The 20,977-nt window shown below is 39.2% G+C and overlaps 1 protein-coding gene across 2 annotated transcripts in view; it reads left to right on the top strand.

The window, feature by feature from the left end:
- GABRA1 (gamma-aminobutyric acid type A receptor subunit alpha1) overlaps positions 1 to 20,977 on the top strand; it is a 79,087-nt gene that overhangs the window by 43,198 nt on the left and 14,912 nt on the right. For both annotated transcript variants that reach the window (XR_012896302.1, XM_006111191.4), the window contains exons 7-8: positions 2,114 to 2,257; positions 11,867 to 12,019. Coding sequence is in view for 1 of the 2 variants with exons in the window: in XM_006111191.4 (XP_006111253.1) it covers positions 2,114 to 2,257; positions 11,867 to 12,019 (297 nt within the window). In the remaining variant the exon portion in view is untranslated. The remainder of the gene's footprint in view (positions 1 to 2,113; positions 2,258 to 11,866; positions 12,020 to 20,977) is intronic.

Raw genomic sequence — 20,977 nt, 5'->3', positions numbered from 1 at the left:
TAATGAGGGTGACTAAAATTGCTAATGAAGCACGGTATTTAAATATCCCGTGCTTGATTAGCATATTCCAATCCGGTCACCATTTTGGAAACTGACTAGCCCGAAGTAACTGCCCGCGTCTATATGCGGTAGAGAAGCAAGATTCCAAGATAAACCCCTTAGTTTGAATTAACTATTATTCCTCGTGGACTGAGGTTTAACAGTTAATTCAAACTAAGTGGTTTAATCTCGGAATCCCGCTTCTCTGCCGCGTATAGATGTGGGCAGTTACTTCAGGCTAGTCAGTTTCCAAAACGGCCACTGGACGGGACTATGCTAATCAAGCACGGGATATTTAAATCCCGCACTTCATTAGCAATTTCAGTCGTCCTCATTAGCCTCCCTAGTTCAAACTAGGGAGCTAGTGTAGACGTACACTTCCAGAAGAGCTTATTTCAAAATAGAGTATCCGCACTACAGGGAAGCCTCAAAATTAGTCTGAGGCAGGCTCCCCTAATGTGGACGTGCTATCTTGATTTAGAGCCCCAGGAGTTACTGGGGAAGAATAACTTAAAATGGCCCTGGTGAGGAGCTATTTCGACATAGCAACACCTTCTTCCAAGAGCTTTTTCAGAAGAAGTGTTATTCCTTGTGGAATGAGGTTTACCAATGTTGGAAAAAGCCCTCCATTACTTCAATTTTCTTTTGAAATAATGCCATTGTTGTGTGGATGCTAGTATAGCTTATTTCAAAATAGTACATCTACACTGCAAGGAAGCCTCAAAATTTGTCCAAGGAAGGCATACCTAATGTAGATGTGCTATCTCGATTCAGAGCCTCTGGAGGAATAACTTAGAATGGCAGTGATAAGGGGCTATTTTGAAATAGTAGAAGTGTAGTGTCTACACTTGCCTTATTTTGAAATAACTATTTCAGAATAGGCATTATTCTTTGTAGAATGAGGTTTACAGCAGTTGGAATAAACCATCTGTTATTTTGAAATTATATTGAAATTACGGAATTACCGTTATTTCAAAATAACTTTGCAGTGTGGACATACCCTTAGATTGCCGAATACCATGCCAGGAAAAATGATGGGATGAATCGTTTACAACATAAAGAGAAAAAATATTCACAAATTGTTTGATTCTTTGTTAGTGACCAAGCCATTACAGGACACAAATACTTTATTGGACCATACAATGCAATGCTATGTGGGTAATGTCACTGATGCATTTATGTAACATACTAGACTGAAACTGCATTTTGGAGAATGGGAAATGCAAAGCCTTTTTTCTTTTTTGTTAAGTAAAGTTATAAGTAAGTTTGAACCAGGATAATCACTACTGGCACCTTAGTCATATGACTACGGTTTCTGGACAGGTATAAAAAAATATATTCAGCCTAGTTCAGAATAATCTATGCCCAGGAAGTCTCAGGGCATGTCTATGTGAGCAGTTAGCGTATAGAAAGCTGGAATGTAAATCTAGTCTGCCAAGCACTGTCTATGCCAAACCTACTGCCAAGCATTAAAAGTTCCTTAGTGTGCTCTGATGTACTCTAATTCCAAAGCAGCATAAATCAAATCACTCCAATTTCCTGGAGAGTCCATATGGACAATCAGTGCACATCATGCTAGTGCAAGATATATTCACACCTCAGCTTGCCACATAGAAACTGATCAGATAGCTGAAACAGATGCCTATCTGGGTTTAGATGAATGTGTGGCTTCTTTGTCACTTAAGCCTCATGAAACAGTGTGAAGAGGGAGTTGTGGATTACAGATGGGATATGCATGCCAAGGCTAAAGTTCAAATCATGTTGACATAAGAGGAGGCCATTGAGGTTTATTTGGACTCACATTGCGTATAGGTACAGAAGAGTGTGACTACCATTTTCGTCATAGTTTGGAAGCTACAAAAATTCAAGTGGTCCTTGGCATGCCCGTGAATGAGGAGATGCAAATTTCAAGTCCTCTCTTCTATCTCTTTGGTGTTTCCTGCACAAAGTATGATATATTCTGGCTTTTCATTGTCAGGAATGGGATGGGGAAGAGGTGGATTTCATCCTCTCAGATTTCAAAGGCAATAGAATGTAAAAGGCTAGATAATGAAATATTTTTCTTTTAAATTAGATGCCTATACCAGAGCAGAGGTTGTGTATGAATGGACAAGAGAACCAGCAAGGTCTGTGGTTGTAGCAGAAGATGGCTCACGATTGAACCAATATGATCTTTTGGGACAAACTGTGGACTCTGGAATTGTTCAGTCTAGTACAGGTATGTAATAAAGCATTGTCTTGTTGGGGGTGAGAAAAGTTTGTATTGATAAGATGCCATAACAGAACTAAGAAAGTAAAAGAGACATAGATTGTAATGTCAAGTGATTCTAAACAAGAGGGCATTGAAATCTAAAATGGCAGTGTGTTCTGGTACCATAACTATTTTCATATTTGAACTGATGATTAAAATGTTTTACAATTCAAAGTTTACAATAGTGACATGCAGCATCTAATTATATTAGTAATTACATCAAAAAGGAAATATTCTTCTCGCTGTTATCTTTTTCTGCTATGAATGTGAAAAAATTACAAGCAGTAATGAGAAAGGATAATATCCTGCTAATAAAATATTTTTCATTATAAATCACTGTATATAGAGTTTATATTGCAGATAAAATACACTATTCTATATTGCCAGATAAGGGCAGAAAGCAAACTTGTTTGTACTTTAAAATATCATGAGAATTAACACAAGTTGAATAATTGCAATAAGGTAGGCATAAAATGAAATCCTAATATTAGTAACAGAAAAATTAAATTTGAAATATAAACATATCCTAGGTTGTTGAAATCTCATATTTGATCTCCCGAACAGATAGGGTACACAAATTATGTTTTACAAGCCTAAATGCTGATTGGGAAGTCCAAATGTGTGATATAGAAATCCTATTAAAGCCACCAACATTTGTTTGTTCACCCATGAAATTTATGATAGAAAAGAATAGGCCATTAGTTAAGAAACCTTATCAGGCATCAAAAAAATCTGGGTTCAGGTCTAAGCTCTGTCATCGATGTTTATGTATAAGTTTAGGGAAGTCACATATTTCTCTGTGCTTCAGTTCTAATTTTTTATTGTATCTACAAAACTCAGAGATCCCCCAATAGGCATTATTAAACATAAGTTCAAAGTATTTTTATTTTTGGTGCTACTCATAGACAAATATGCTCTGTTAATTTCTAATGCAAAACTATTTGCTGCCAGGTATAAACAGTGCTCACTCACTATCACAGTATCATATGACTAAGGTTTCTGGACAGGATGAAAAAAGTTGCTTTTCCACTGCTCAGCAGTCATTTTAAATAGTTTTAATTTATTTATTTTGACTAGGTCTTAAAAGCAGTGTTAAACTGAAAGTTTGGTATCAACAAGATATTACACTGTTGACAAGATTGAATGGTCAGTGGACTATAAAAAGTCACTCCATTAAGAGAACTAGTTACGTTATATTAAAAGTGACAGAACCAGTGGCTCAACTAAACTAGTACATTTACACCTGAATAAACAGAGAGCTTTTTTAATGCCATTCGTAAAATCAATGAACATTAAAAAAAAAGAAAAGAGTCCATTTAGAGTGAGCCTTCTAATACAGATGTGCTGTGACTACTCAGCTTGGGGAATTTACAAACAGACCGAGCAAGTAACTATATTTGGGGGGAGGGGAGGATCTGCTAGGGTACTTGCAGGTCCCCTCTAGAAAACTAAAGAGAATTTAAAATTCAAATCACTGCTTAAGAATTATTTTGTCAGTTGCATCAGGAATGAGACAGCTTAAGCAGAAGATATGAGGAGTTCAAGTCTGCAATAAAATATCAAAACAAATTTAAAAGAGCCATTTTGAATGTATTAAAAATGGTTATTTGTTATTTAGTATTGAAGATATACATGGTGCTTCACATGCAAATAAAAAGACAAGGAACAAAATCCTAGTCTGATTCAAATTAGTATGAGCTTTGCCAGAATGTCACTCAAGATGCCTGTGCTAAAAGCCAATACAAGTGATGAACAAAACATATCACCTCTACAGTCTTTACTCTATCCTTGTCTTGTAGAAATGACCTCAATGGGAGGCTATGGGAGGAAAATTCTGAGAGACTTTGCTGTTCCACGATGTTTGATCTGAATTTCTCTATTTAGCAGATGGGTAAGAAGGAAAGCCAGATTGCCTTCTCCCACCCCGTCCAGCAATGGACAAAGCAAAAAATTCTGCCTAATTCCTATCGACCTTGGGAATGACCAGAGTCCAGGGATATTTGTGAGGAAGTCCTATGCCTCAAGTCTTACTTTGGATATCTTACACCCCTTAAGAACCCAGACAGTACAGATTCCAACAGGGTCTTGCAGTTTGGGGATGCTCTACAATGTGGCTCTTCCTGTGATCACCCACAAAAAGGGTTTCCACTGTGCAGCATGACCTATTGTATAAATTCCCTCCAGGACTTAATGAATGAATTATGCTCTTCCTAAACCCCACTTTTGTCTTTGGCTCACCTCCTCCCTGCATTCATATCTGTGGAGGGCTCTCTGCAGGGTACCAGTGAAGGAGGGATGGAGCCATAGATGAATATAAGCTCTCTCCATTTTATAGACAGTGCAGACATAATAGAGAATGACTGAAAGCTCACATTTTACTTAACAAAACTGTCACTGAAAGGAAAAAAAATCTCACTAAGTAGAAAATTATTAAAGATCTCTGGCTTTGAGCCTGTAGGCTCTGAAAATGACTACAGTAAACCAAAAATATCAGAAAAGAACAATGCTTCTCTGCAAAAGACCAGAATTATGACATAAGGAAAGTAAAACAAAATTAAAGAAGTACTGAGATATAGATATTTAGGCTTCTTCTATAGCAGGGACAGATCCAGTCTACCAGCTCTTTTAATCCGGTCCACCCACCTCTGTAGCTAGCTACTCACTATGGCTCTCTGTGCTGTGGATGAGAAGGGGAAGACTTCACACATTCCCCCTCGCCCAGCAAAATTTCTCAATCCCTATTGGATGGAAACTGGCCAATGGGAGCTGCAAGATTTTGCTGGAGTCAGGATCAGTGCAGCAGAATTTCTCAGAACTGGGGAAACTGCATCTGTGCAAATCCCTAGTGTAGATGGGTAAAATCAATTTACAGTGTATAAAAAGTCTCAGAGGGGTAGTCATGTTAGTCTGTAACTTTAAAAACAACTTTTAAAAAAAAACAAATAGGCCTGTGACCCCTTAAAGACTAACAAAAATATACATACAGCATCATGAGCTTTCGTGGGCAAAACCCACTTCTTCAGATGAGATGATCTAGAGTGGAGAAAAAAAAGGGGGGACCCTCAGACTAAGAAAGGAGTATTACCAGTCAATTGCTAATGAAGCTAACTGAGTGGGCTGGAAGTGGCCCATAGCATGTTGAATGTAAGGAAAGCTGGCATTATAATATGTTAATAAGTTCAAGTCTTTGTTCAGATCAAGTGAGACAATGTTGCAGTTGCATATGAAGATCAATTCTGCTCTCTCTCTCTCTCTCTCTCTCTGTAGTTGGCTTGTGAAATTCCTTTGTAGAAGAATGGCTACTTTAAAGTCCATTAATGAGTGTCTGGTCAGGTTAAAATGTTCCCCTACAGGTTTGTGTGTGATACCATTTCAAACATCTGATTTGTGTCCATTAATCCTTTGTTGTAGAGATTGTTCAGTTTGACCAATATACATGGCAGAGTGGCATTGCTGGCATTTGATGGCATATATCACATTAGAGGATATGCAGTTGTATTAGTCTCTGATGTGGTTAGATCTGGTAATGGTGTCGCTAGTATAGCTGTGTGGACAGAGTTGATAATGAGGTTTATTGCAGGTGTAGGTTCCTGAGAGTATGTGGGTGATATGTGGCTGCTGACAAGGGGGTTGTCTGTAGGTGAGGATTGGCCTGTTTCCCAAGACCTCTGAGAGTAAGGGATCATTTTCCAGGAGAAGTTGTAGATAGCCAATGATGCGGTATGAGCTTGGGCCTGTAGGTGTAAGGGGCTAGTGGTGTTCTGTTATTTTCTTTGTTGGGTCTGTCTTGAAGGAACAGATTCCTGGGTACTCACCTGGCTCTGTCAATCTGTTTTTTTCACTTCCCCAGGCGGGTGTTTAAGTTTTTTAAATTCCTGAAAAAGACCCTGTAGGTGTTTGTCTCTGTCTGTGGGATTGGATCAAATCCAGTTATATCTTAGGGGCTGGCTGTAAACACTGGATCATGTGATGTGTTCTGAATGGAAGCTAGGGGCATGTAGATAAGAATAACATTCAGTCAGTTTCCAGTATAGGGTGGTAGTAATGTGTCCATCATTTAATTGTACTGTATTGTCAAGGAAGTGGATATCTTGTGTGGACTGATACCAGCTAAGGTAGATTCTGGGGTGGAAGTTGTTGAAATCCCTGTGGAATTCTTCAATGATCTCTTTCCCATGGGTCCATATGATGAAGGTGTTGTCAATGTAGCATAAGCTGAGGAAGGCTGCTAGGGCAGAAGAGCTGAGGAAAGGTAGTACATCTTAAGAGGCTATGCTGAGTGTCTGTTGAAGTGCAGTTCCACTGACTAAAATCTCTGGTATAGAAAAACCTAATTGAATCAGTTTCCCCCCTTATAAATTATTCTGAACAAAATGTCTTTTTCCTCTGACCAGTTGAAGGTAAGAGGGTACTTACAGAGTCGAGAACTTGGAAAGATACTTAAATCATGTAGTTAATATTTGACATAGTACATGATAATTCAATATGAAGGAGATAGTTATTTTATAATTGCTTATGAAAACAGATAATAAATCTTTAAACTACTGAAGACAGACCTAAAATGTGTAATGTCACTACCATCACCATTTTGGAGCATTCTTACAGGGAACTGAATTATATTTTATTAACATTCTATATGTTTTTTCTTACTTCCTTCTACACAAGCCTAAATAGCTAAATTCTGTACAATGGGTACTTTCTGTAACAAAGACATGTTACTGAACAGAAGCAGGAAAACTAGAAAAGACTAGGAACAACAGTTATTAAATCCTAAAGTTAAGCCTGTTAGCTAATCTTTTTTGCACCAAAGTTGCATATACAACAGAATCCTCTTAAGTTAGTACCGGATAAATGAATGCATTTATGGAGGAAACAGATCTGTCATTCACTAAGTTACTGTTTCACATAGATGTGTAAGTGAGCCTTCTACTCCATGGTGTTTGCCCTAAGCAAAATACTACTGTAGCTCTGCTGCAGGGTGCGCCCCCCCCCCCCCCCCATCGCGGGGTGCGCCACTCCCCTAGAGTAAATACGGCCCTTGCCTCCTAGTCTTCAAAATCAATGCCCCATTATCAGGGTAAATATGGCTTTTGAGGCCTAGCCGCCAGTAGAAGCCTTTCCTGGGCCAGGGATCCTTCTGTCCAGGGTTGGAAAATGGGTGGTAGGGGGATCCAGGCCCACCCTCTCCTCCAGGTCCCAGCCTAGAGCCCTTAGGCAGAGACAATTGCTCCTGCCTGCTCGGCGGGGAATCGGTCCACTACACGCCAAGCTGCTCTAGCAATCCCTTGCCCTGGGCTGCTTCCTACCGCGCCCTGGCACCCCTGAGGTCTGCTTGTCTCGGAGTCGGTACTTGCCGGGGCTGCTGCTGGGCTTGCAGGTGCTCCGGTCTCAGGCAGGGGTAGCTGCTGGCTTTACTCCCAGAGTCCACTGCAGGCTCTGTCTCTGGCTTCAGCTGCTGCAGAAACACTGGGGTTGTTGCCTGCTCCCTTCTACCCTCCTGCTGCCCTCTCAGATGCAGGGCTTTCTGCTCTCTTATACCTGGGCTTTGCTGGGAGCATGCCCAGCAGGGCTGGATGGGAAGGGCCTCTTCCGCCAGCTGGGCCTGGGCTGCCCTTTGCCCTTCAATGCGGGGCTTGTCTGCCCCTTCACAAGCTCAAAAACAGTTAATAATCAAAGACTGATTTTTGCTTTCTACTCTGTCAGTTATGGGAAATATAAACTTGGGAGTTATTGCAGTAATTGTTCCTCTCATTATGGAAAGACACACAAAATCCCTCTGCATATTCCCTGCCCTTCAAAAGGCTCCAATATCATCATGTAAAATAAGTTTAATAAGAAGTATGAACAGTCTTACCACTTTTAAAGTTATATGAGATTAATGCTCTATTAACACAAAGTCTGATGTCTCTTGGTGATACTCCTATATATAATGTCTATTTGCACTTTCCAGAACCACTGTTAGACAAAAGATGCATTTGGTTGCCATGGGGTTATTGAGATGTTTTGAAGAAGCTTCCAAAATCTTGCAGAGGTTTTTTTTATATGCATTCATGAGGTATAGATTTGCCAAAAATTCCATAAACAGATGACTGCCTTTTTTCCCTCCTACTTTTCAAGTTATATTGGAAGTTGGGGTGATACAAATATTCTATGAGGTATAGAATTTATTTAGTGGAGCAGTACACCTGATTCTTCTTCTTCTTTCCTGCCTCATAAACACTACATTGTGCCCTAATATTCAGATCTGTGGATGTGGTTACTTCCAAACTGTTTACAGTAAGGGGTTTCTATACGTCACACATTGTATGACTAAAATATCCTGTTGGTGTTATGAATATTGTATGGTGTCAAAGAAAGAATCTGCCGTACACATATCTTTTGCCTTGCATGAAGCTGTCACTACAACATTGGTTTAGGAAATGTTATTTATAAATAACTAATAATGCTACTACTGGTTTAATGACTGTTTAATGACAATGGAGTCACTGAACCCTTTTTAATTTTTGAGATGCACATGAATCTATTGTCACTCCCCAACAATCCACACATTACTTTTTGATGTAGCAAGTCTTTAAAATGTCTTTAATTTTCTGGAAGGTTTTGTGAAAAGAAAACCAGGTGCTTAACAGACTCTGACAAATTTCTATTTATATGGAAATTATTTTGACACTGAAAATATTGGTTTGCAGCAAAAATCAGCAATATTTGTGCTCACTAACAGATATATTGTTATTTCTTTATGCTCTATGCATTTGCTGAGAGGATTCTTTTCTAAATAAGCTTTTCTTTCTAGTTAGTTATACTGTAGAAATATTAAATGAAAACTAATGTGGTTTAAAGACCAGAAACTGGCTGATTTCTACGTACAATTATAAGGAAATATAAAATTATGGCTAATACTTTGTCTTTAACTCTAACCACCCATCCCTTTGTATTACAGCACACACCTAGCTTTATGTTCTATTTTTAAAGCCAAAGACCATTTAAAAAAGTAAACACAGAAAACAAGGTAAAAGTACTGAAATTGCTGCTATTGACTACAATGTCATGTTCCCCAATAGAACTATTTTGATTTATACCTCACAAATATTTGAACTTTAATTGCTGGAGTTAGAACATAAGAACATAAGAGTTAGACCTCATAAATAAAGTTTGAGTTTAGAATTGGATCAGACCACTCCCTGCACTTGGATTTAGAGTTTTGTTTTGGCCCATTTTTGAAAAAGCATCCAGCAGCAAAATTTTGAATACAACATGAAATCTCAGAGTCTGGAAGTATTCAGCTATGATGGTCTGGTTCAATCACAACTCTATTTAAGATTGTTTTCACCCCATTATTGTAAATAAATGAAAAAGGGCCTATTTACCAAATAGATGTTAATTATCAAAATGACTCCCAAAGTTTCAAAGCAGAGTTTTTTAAAACATGTTGAAAATTAAATAAAACAATATGATATGGAGATTGCTTACCATATGAACAGTCTGTTAGACATATTTTAAATCAATGGGATTTAAGCACATGACTAAATATGTTTTAAATGCTTTTTCTGAATGAGGAGTTAAAACTGGTCAAATATATTTTGATAACTTATGAGCAGTACTTTTCCTATAAAACTTTTGGACTAGAGGTTATAGACTTGACCTGAATTATAGACTTCTGAAAACAGAATTATATGGGAATGGCTGATAAGCTCAATGAACAGTAGGGGTAGTGGATGCCCCTATGCATTTCAGTTAAAAAAAAAAGTCTGAAATGTTCAAGAAGTCAGATGTTCAGAGAGTAGCAAAAGAGCAGTACACTTCCCACCATTAAATCAACCACTCTCAAAGAGGCTGTCTTTTAATAATTGATTACAATCGGTTAGTATTTTAGATTCATTCAGAATTAATTAAAAGGATTTTATTTTGTAACTTAATAGCAGGCATTATTGCCAGTTTGTGTGGTCATCTGCAATATGTCACTTAGGCTATGTCTACACTGTACCACTATTTTGGGATACCAGAGCTATTCTGCGTCTTTTGAGCGTGCCCATTATTTTGAAAAATCACAGGCTCGCTATTCCGACGTCCTTGTAAAACTTATTCCATGAAGAGTAAGGGACATTTTGGAATAGTGATTTATTTCAAAATAAGTGCTGTGTAGTGTTACCTTTGACTAGCTCAAAGCAACTGCAGTATTAACCAAGCCATTATTAATCTCAGACTTTTAAAATTTCCTATCTCCTTTGAATCGTGTTATCATTTTTCACAGGTCAAAAATACGTTGATAATTTAAGCAGTCAAATAAGTATTCAGAGTAGTATGATGTGTTAACTCTTTGACCTTCTTAGCTTGAACTCCACACACAATGAATTAATGCTTACATACCATTCTGATTTTTCTATATTTGATTTTATTAAAATAACTCCTGCTGTCATATTTTAGATTAATTCTTCTTTGCTGGCTTTGCTAGCTAAAAAAAAAGAGACAGGCCGAAAAAACAAAACAAAACAAAACAAAAAACCCAAGATAAATGGATGATAAAAAAAGAAGGGGTTTGATCACATCAATCATCTTACTTAGTTTTCACTTGAAAATGCTCCTGCCAGTCTTATTTTAGAGATGTCTTTCTCTTCATATACCCTTTCCTCTACCTCTGAATTCATATCTAATGCTCTTACTCTCTCCCCCCCACCCTTCCCCACCGCCACTGTCTTTTATTATGTATTCAAACATCAAATAAAGCTATTTATAAGCTTTCCTCGGGGTTATTATATGTGGACAAGAATGTTCCTATGAATGATCTTCTGGAATCTGAATTAGAGGAAAAGGGCAAGCAGTTAATGTTTAGACACAGTTTTTCAATTCAGTTTAGGATTTTCCTTTACCAGTTCTATTGCCAGTTGTTTATATTTTAAAAGAGAATCACAGTGATTTCATGCATCACCTTCTGTTTAGGAAGAGGGTTTCATTCAGTTTTAAAGCCACATGTATCTTTTCTAAGCTTTTATAAACCTTTTTGTATAGTGACAAATTCCACAGAAATGTTGTTTCTGTATGGTTTTGCAATATTCAGAAAAGCTAGTTATGGACAGAACTCTGTCATAATTCACTGATCAGCCAATTACATTAAGGGAAAGTATTACTATTGAAAGGTACTAAATTAATAGAAGTAGAAAGTGGCCTTCTATTTTCAGAACAGGCAGAACACAAGTAATGGCAATACAAACATAACTAATCCTTGTGTCCTAAGCCTGATATGAATGAAAAACATCAGTCTTCGGGTTTCATTTAAATTTTGGACGTTGCAAAACCACCATAACCATTTTTACACAAAGGACACTAAATCACTTACTTTGACATTAAATTTTATTCGCTGCCCAAAGTAGCTGAATTTGAGATGAAAGGCCTATACACCCTCAATTCATTATTTAAAAATTTCTTCAGGCTAAACAAAACTTGTCTCAAACAAAATTTGTAATAACAGTGGATAAAAATTATAAAGAAATTATTACTGATGCACAAACTCAGACACAAGATTTTAATCTATGCATTTGGCAAAGGCTCTCATTGTGTTTTATTTTTATTGGTTTCTAGGGGAGTATGTTGTTATGACTACCCACTTCCATTTGAAGAGAAAGATAGGTTACTTTGTCATTCAGACATATCTGCCATGCATCATGACAGTGATACTGTCCCAGGTTTCCTTCTGGCTTAACAGAGAATCTGTTCCAGCAAGAACTGTATTTGGTAAGTGAAACAAAACAAAAATTTGCCAGGGTCATATTCTACATATAGTAAAGCACTCTTACTTTAACTTTAATATGTGACATGGTAGAAGTGGATAAGAAATGTGCTTCACTTTGAAAATAATGCAACAGACTATTTTATAAGGTCTAAATTTATGAACAACAATGCAAAATTAAAAAATAATTTGATGATAATCTGGCTTTAGATCTGAACATCTTAAACTATTTTTGTTTATATAAAACTGAAAAGTAATATTCAAAAGGTTTATCTTACATATATCTTAATATTGCTAAATGTAAATGTATACATCTAGGAACAAGACTGTAGGCCAGGGTTGGGCAATAATTTTTTTTGGGGCGGGGGCCACTCCAAGATTTTGGTAAGTGGTCAGGAGCTTCACTTTTTTATAGAGGGGATACAGGGTCTGGGATCGAGGTTAGGTGTAGAAAAGCGCTCCAGGAACGGATTGGGTTGCAGGAGAGGATGTGGGGTCTGAGAGGGAGTTTGGGTGAAGGAGAGAGTTATGACCTGGGCTAGGGGATTGGATTGTAGGTGTGACAGGGTGAGGTCACAGAGGACCCCTTGGGGGTGCTTCCCAGAGTGCTGACAAAGCCACTGACACCCTCCTCCTTGTTCTCTGGGACTTCTCACCATCCTGTCCTGCTGGGCCAGCTCACCTGCTCTCCCCCAGCCAAGGCACAGATCTGGAAAGCAGTAATTCTGAATAGGATTTAGAGATCATGGTGGATAATCAGCTGAATATGAGCTTTTACCATGATGCCAGGGCCTAAAGAGCTAACATGATCCTGGGATACATAAACAGAAGACTCTCATGTTGGCGTAGAGAGACTATTTTACTTCAGTATTCAACACTGGTGAAGGATATTGATAAATTGGAGAAAGTTCAAAGAAGAACCACATGAAGAAAGGATTAGAAAACATGCCTTATACCTAAAAAAGCAATGAATGGTCTAGCAACATCTTAAAGACTAACAAAACATGTAGATGGCATCATGAAATAAATTCTCTTCAGTAACCATGCAGCACACCTCCATCATAATCATCCAGGAACCATCCCTGCAATCAGCCCTGGTGCCAGCTCTGTCCACACATCTACACAAGCGATCTCATCACTGGACCCAACCACATCAGCCATTACATCAGAGGCTCATTTAACTGTACAGCCACTAATGTTATCTATGCCATCAAAAGCCAGCAATGCCCCTCTGCCATGTATATTGGCCAAACTGGAGAGGCTTTATAGGAAAGAATTAACAGACACAAATCAGATATCCGAAAAGGCAACACACAAAAACCTGTTGGAGAATGCTTTAACCTGCCTAGGCACTCATTAATGGATCTCAAAGTCACTGTGTTGTTTCAGGAAAATTCCACAAGCCAAATACACGGGAAAGCATTGGAACTTAACTTCATTTACAAGTTTGGGACCCATCACAAAGGTATGAATAAAGACATTACCTGGCTAGCACATTACCTTCCACATCCTAATGACTTAGCCAACCAAACAATGGGTACTTAAGAACAATTTGTATCTTTTCTATCAACTTCATGTAACATGAACACTCTAATATGCTATTTTTCCCCTTCCTTCTTCCTTTCCCCATCCCCTATTTATTTTGGAACTGGACTTTTAATAATCCATTCAGCTGAACAAATGGGTTGTGCCCAAGAAAGCTCATGATACCATCTACATGTCTTTAAGGTGCTGCTAGACTATTCATTATTTTTTGGTTTTTCCAATTACAGACTAACTCGGCTACCTCTCTGAAGCTTTTGAACATGCCTTATACCAACAGACTCAAGAAGCTTATTTAATATAGATTAAGAAACATAAGGTTAAGGGTGACCTGATTACAGTCTGTAAAGTAGCAATATGGGGTATTAATAAGGCATTCTTTAGTCTAACAGAGAAAAAAAGCTAACATTACCCAATTGCTAGAAGTTAAAGCTAGACTAATTCAGACTGGCTGAAAATGAGGTACAATTTTTTAACTGTGCGTATAATTGACTATTGAAACAATTTTTCAAGGGCTATGGTGGATTCTCCATCACAGATAATTTTAAAATTGCTTTTCTAGTAGATGGAATTATGTTAGAGAAGTTCTACAGTAAAATGACTAATACAGCTTTTGGCTTGGATTTTCAAAGATAATTTATTCAAAGGGAGTTTTTCCCATGGTTCTTGTCCCACTTGAAACTCCCAACTTTAATAACTCTGTGGGTTGATCTCAACTTGCTAGCTCCTCAAATGATCTTGTGGCCCAATGAAAATCCCAGCTTTAATAAATCTGTGGGTTGATCTTATCTGCTAGATCTTCAAATGACCTTATAGCCCAGGGCAGCTACAGAAATTAGTGATACAAATTCTTAATCACTTCTCTCTGAATAGGATTCAGGCAGGGATGAATGGAAGGGTCTCTGAGGTCTGTTCTACACTGTGAGATTAGGTCAAATTTAGCTGCATTAGGTCGATTTTCTAAACAATGTGTTCACATCATCAGGTCCATTCTTCAACTTTAAGGACTATTAAATCTGATTTCAATACTCCTGCTTTTCACGATGAGCAATGCTAAATTCAGTCTTGCATGGTTGACTTTACGGTAGTGCAGACACAGTGCTGTAAAAGTCAATATTCTTGGCCTCTGTGATGTGTCCTACAATGCTCGGTGGTGACCAATCAGGCCAGGAGTTTCAACTCTACTACTCCCCAGATGAACAAGAAAAGTCCCGGGAAAATTTGAACGTTAATTTCCTGTGTGGCTAGCATGGTGAGCACACCTCAAAGTGAGCAGCACACTTGAGCAGCACAGCTGACGATGAGTTCAATCAGTTTCATGAGTTCCCAGGGTCACAGAGGAGCACCAATATGTAGCATTCGGGAGATCCTGGGCCTCACTGCTGTGTGGATATAGAAATCTGTTCTCACAGTACTATGAAAAGAAATGTGTATATCTATGCCAAGATTGCAAAGGGCATTAAGGAGAAAGGATATGCCAGGAACACCAGCAGTGCTGAGTGAAAATAAAGGAGCTGAGGCAGTTATATGAAAAGACAAAGCAGGCAAATGGACAGTCTGAAGCATCACTGCAAACATGCCACTTCAATAAGCAGCTGCACACAATCCTTGGGGGGACTCAACCAGCTTCCCTAGGCAGTCCATGCATTCTTCCCAAGACACTCCTCAAGCAACCTTGGACAGCACTGTGGAGGACAGCATGAATGAGAAAGAGGAGGAGGAGGATGGTCAACAGATGAGTGGAGCAACAGATGTTACTGACAGCCACAAATTTTGTATAATTTGGTTTCAATCCCCTCCTCCCAGGACATCTCACCGTTGGACACTGATCCTGGGGAGGGCACTTCTGGTGAGCTCACGTTTTTTTAATCTTACTTAAAGTAAGGCAATTGGCTGTGATTTGTGCATCCCCCAAACAGCTTGTTAATGAGTCTGGAGACAGAGTGGGAATCCTTCCAGCTCATCTACATAAAGCTCTCATAGAGGAATACTTTAATCCATCTCACAGAGTCTCTGTGGAGGCCTGCCAGTAAGTGGTCTGGCATTATTGCAGCACAAAGATTTGCAGCATAAGGTTCAGGTTTCTGGCAACATTCTGTCAGAATCAGCTCCCTCTGTGTGATTTGGAGAAGACTGATATCTCACATGGCAACCTGGATGAAACAGGAGAAACAACTGATGCCTCTGCAGTAAACCTTCATTTGCTCATCACCAGTAAACCATGGCTTAAGCTCCTGCCTGCCTTGATGCCATGCCCAGACCCACTCCTGCTCACTCCTAGAGGATTACAGAAGAAGGGGAGTGAGATTTCTCCAATATGCTCCAGCTCATTCTGTGTTGTTCAAGTAATAACTATACAGTTGAGAATGCTTCTGGCAGGAGTGGAAGTGCATAAATCCAACAAACCTCATTTCTGCAGCAATTTTTCCTCTCAACATAGTGCAAGAGCATGACAAAGTAGGGGGTTCCAAAAAACATGTAGAGATTAGTCACAGCAAAAACACTGCATTTTAATGTTAACAAAGAAAAGTTGGACATGCACAGATCCATGGGGCTAGGTCTAATGCATCTGAGGACGCTGAGGAAGTTGTCTGATGTGATTGCAGAGCCATTGGCCATTATCTGTGAAAACTCATGACGATTGGAGAGGGTCCCAGACAACTGGAAAAAGACAAATGTAGTGCCCATCTTTAAAAAAGGGAAGAAGGACAATCTAGAGACATAAAGATAGGTCAGCCTAACCTCAGTCCCTGGAAAGATCATGGAGGGGATTATCAAGGAATCCATTCTGAAGCACTTGGAAGAAAGGAAAGTGATCAGGAATAGTCAGCATGGATTCACCAAGTCCATGTCGGTCGGTCCTGTAGTAGGTGACTTCTGGGTACCTGTCCAACCTGATTGCCTTCTATAACTAGGTAACTGGCTTTGTGGATATGGGGAAGGTGGTGGATGTGATGTACCTCGATTCAGCAAAGCTTTTGATATAGTCTCCCACAATATTTTTGCCAGCAAGTTAAGGAAGTACAGGTTGGATACATGGAAAGTAAAGTGGATAGAAAGCTGGCTAGATTGTCAGGCTCAATGGGAAGTGACCAATGGCTCAATATCAGGCTGGGACATTAAAGTCCTATGACACATTAAAGAGTAACAAATTTACTTTGCCATAAGTTTTTGTGGGCTGCAGCCCACTTCTTTGTATGCCTGATGTGGAAGTTTCAGTTTGGCAGGGATTTATACATACATACAAAGATGGGAGTGTTACATTACTATGGGGAAGACTAGTGCTAAGAAGGCTAATTCAATCAGGATGGATGTGGCCCACTGCCAATAGTTGATAAGAAAGTGAGAATACCAAAAGGATGAAAATTATCATTTTTAATAATCCCAAGACCCTTTCAAACCCAGTCTGATGGTGTCAACATTCATATGAATTTGAGCTCTGAATTACACGCTGCAGTCTGTTTTTGAAGGTTTTTTAAAATAAAGTATGGCAATTTTCAGGTCTGTTATGAATGTCAAGGAAGATCAAAGTGTTCTCTGACTTGTTTTTGAATGTTACCATTCTTGATATCTGATTTGTGTCCATTTATTCTTTTGCATAGAGACTAGCCCGGTTTGACCAATGTACATGGCAGAGAGACATTGCCAGCACATCATATTAGTAGATATGCAGATGAATGAGCTCCAATAGAGTGACTGATGTGGTTAGTTCCTATGATATCACTAAGATAGATATGTGGACAGAGTTGGCAACACAGTTTCTTGCAGGGATTTTTTCCTAGGTTAGTGTTCCTGTTGTGTAGTGTGTAGTGGGGGGCTGTCTGTAGGAAAGGAATGGCCTGCCTACCAAGGTCTTTAAGGGTGAGAGATTATCAACTAGGATGAATTGTAGATCCTTGAGGATGCGCTGGAGTGGTTTTACCTGGGAGCTGTAGATAATTGCTAGTGTCATTCCGTTCTGTTCTTTTCTCTGTTGGGTCGGTCCTGTAGTAGGTGACTTCTGGGTATCTGGCTAGCTCTGCAGCACACAAAAACTTATGCTCAAATAAATTAGCTAGTCTTTAACATGCCACAGGACTTCTCATTCTTTTACTGAAACAGACTAACACCTCTCTGATATTATACTCCATTTTTTATGCAGCTCTTTTAAGCCTTCTGACACTTCTTTAAGAATGTAAACATTTTAATAGTCTTCTTTTTAGAATATAATTATTTTGCTGATTACGTGTGTATTTTTACATATGTTTGAACCAATTCTTAAATTCTATTTTTTAATTTCCTAACTTCACTGTGAAAAAAATGTCTCTGAATATTTTATGTGAGAATATTCATACATGCATTCACACAGAGAAGCTCAGTACAGAAAATGAGTAGGGGACTGAAGCACATGATTTATGAGGAGAGGCTGAGAGATTTGGGCTTGCTTAGTCTGTAGAAGAGAAGAGTGAGGAGGAATTTGATAGCATTCTTCAACTGCCTTAAAGGGAGTTCCAGAGAGGCTGGAGAGAGGCTGTTTTTTGTGATGACAGATGATAGACCGAGGAGCAATGGTCTCAAGTTGTAGTGAGGTAGATCAAGGTTGGATATTATGAAAAATTATTTCACTTAGGAGTGTGATGAAACAATGGAATGGCCTACCTTGGGTGGTGGTGGAATCTCTATCCCTACAGGTTTTTAAGTACCATCATGACAAAGCCCTGGCTGGGATGATTTAGTTGGGATTAGTCCTGCTTTAAGCAGGGGGTTTGACTCAATGACCTCCTGAGGCCTGTTCCAACCCTATGATTCTATGATACTATTATTCTATATATAGATTTATAGCACTCTTTTAGCACAATTAGTAAAAACACAAACTGCAGCATAGCAGGATTTACTATATAACAGCAACAAAAGCTCATTAGTCATAAGTGGAATAAGATCTTATAAATTCCTTGTAGGATCAAAAACCACAACATCATTAGGTTCCAATAATATTCAAGATATTGAATAAAATTCAAGATATTGTCCTTAGTATCTTTCAGATGTCTGCATATTTTTACTAATACCCAATACAGTGTTTATAAACTGTAGCAGTGATTTAGTATATGAAATTTTTTTCATTTGTCAAGATAACTTGTGAATATGTGATTTGATGTAAATGTCCAGCTTTCACTTGAAAAAAATCTGTGATAGCAATGCAATCTCCCTACTGTCAATTAAAAGTTCTGTTACTAGAAATGCAAATTATATTATCATTATATTTTACTTTACTTTACATTATCTTTACTATTACCAAAGCATCATTGTGTGATGGCACAGAAACCTGTACAAAACATTAGTTCAACTAAATGCAGTATCATAACATGCACCATAGTCTATTTTGGGTTATTGTGGAGTAACATATTTTCCAAATATGCCTGCTACTTCGTTCAGCCCCAAACAGGTTAATCAGCAATAAAAACAATTAATATCCTTTGTTTTTGTGGGAAATACAGCACAGTAAAACCCTTATACAAATAAGATAGACAGCATCCAACACCTAGCTGAAGTTTACATAATTGTGAGTTGTTTTATCATTATTATGATATGAAATTAAATAATTGGCAAGATGGAAAAAAGACTTGCAACTTACATGATTACTAAAATGTTAGGTGAGAACAGAATTGGGACATAAATTAACTCCTTCTCTAATTCTTCTGGACAAGGAAATTACGTTATTCAATAAGTCCAGACAACTATTGGGATTAGGTGACATTCTTCTTCCAGTTTCATTAATTTTGTTGGGATGATCATTAAGTCTCATTTAAAAATAATGTTTTTGAAATGTTAGTCAATCACTGAATTTATGTCCAGTCTACGTAAATAGTATATCTAATCTCATGTTGTGGGACATAATCTGCTTAATTTTGAGGGTCAGGAAGGAATTTAGGTGGGTGCAGGGACGGATATAGGGCAGGGCGAACGGGGTGGCCGCACCGGGCTCCGCGCTTCAAAAAGCCCCGCGCATGCGCCGTGGCAAAGGGGGGCCCTGCGAAATTATGCTGCCCGGGGCCCCGCAAAACGGTCATCTGCCCCTGGGTGGGTGCCTCATGTTTTAATTTTGTCTTCATCTGAAGCATTGCTGAACTGTCTACCATCACAGACAGGATGCATGACTACATGGACTTCTTGTATATACTGTATATATTCTGAGATATAGTGTCCAAACTCCTGCCTAAAAGAAGCACATATATCTCATGTTAGATGGTTCAGCAAAAGATTATCAGTATTATCAGTAACACTGAAAAAACACATTTGTCCCTCTTACATACAAAGTCACATTATCTTTCCACTGTTATCTGCTTGATTTCTAAGTTGTCCCAGTTCAAGCTGGACATTTATATCAAATCACAAATTTGCAAGTTATCTTGACAACTGCAGACAATGTCATGTACTAAAACACCGCTACAGTTTATAACCACTTTACTGAGCACTAGTGAAAATACACAGATATCTGAAAAGGCCAGATAATAAAACTGACAACTACTTGACTGTGTCAAGTATCAGGGGAGTAGCCATGTTTGTCTGATTCTGCAAAAGTGACGAGGAGTCCTGTGGCACCTTATAGATTAACATATTTATTGGAGCATAAAGAGATGCATCTGACGAAGTGGGCCTTTGCCCACAAAAACTTATGCTCCAATAAATCTGTTAGTCTATAAGGTGCCACAGGACTCCTAGTCTCTTTTACTTGATTGTGGTCAATGCAAACAATGCCACTTACCCAACACCAGAAGTGGGCAATAATTTTTGACCAGGGGCCACTTCAGAAATTTTTGAAGTGGCCCCGGGCCACCCCAGAAGGGGTGCGGCTTCAGAAGGGGTGAGGCCTCAGGCCCTTCATTCTTCCCCGCCCACATATCCTGATTGGTCTGGGAGTGGGTGAGCATGTGAAGTGTTTGCCCCCAACATCCCCCACCAGCTGTTCTGAACAAGTGGCAGTTCCCTCTAGGTGCCTGTGCCTCTGTCGGTGGGAGGAGACTTCACAAACTTCCCTCCGCCACCCAGCCAATCAGGGCTTGGGGGTGGGGGAGAGCACGCAAAGTCTCTTCCCACCCTGCCTTTATCCTGCAAGGACCACACCGCTCTTCTAAGCATCGTTCCTCTTGCAGGGCGGGAGGAGACTTTGCGCGCTTCTCCTCCCCTCTCCCCCAGGCCAATCAGAGTGTTGCATGCTCCCTGCAGGATGGGAGCAGGGCAGGAGGAGACTTTGAATGCCCCTGATTGGCCGGGAGGCAGGGGGAGTATGAAGTCTCTCGCTCCCTGCCCTGCCCTTGGTTGCACAGGGCTTAGAATCAACCTCCGGGGTTGACTCTAAGTGTCGAATGCTCCCCGGACCCTAGGCCCTGATTAGCCTGGGGGCAGAGGAGTGGCAGGGCCTCCACCAGCTGGATCAACCCACT

The sequence above is a fragment of the Pelodiscus sinensis genome, chromosome 17 (genome assembly GCF_049634645.1).
Source record: "Pelodiscus sinensis isolate JC-2024 chromosome 17, ASM4963464v1, whole genome shotgun sequence".
In the NCBI taxonomy this organism is placed as follows: domain Eukaryota; kingdom Metazoa; phylum Chordata; order Testudines; family Trionychidae; genus Pelodiscus; species Pelodiscus sinensis.
Note: the sequence above shows the minus strand (reverse complement) of the source record. Positions and strands in the feature narration are given on the sequence as shown.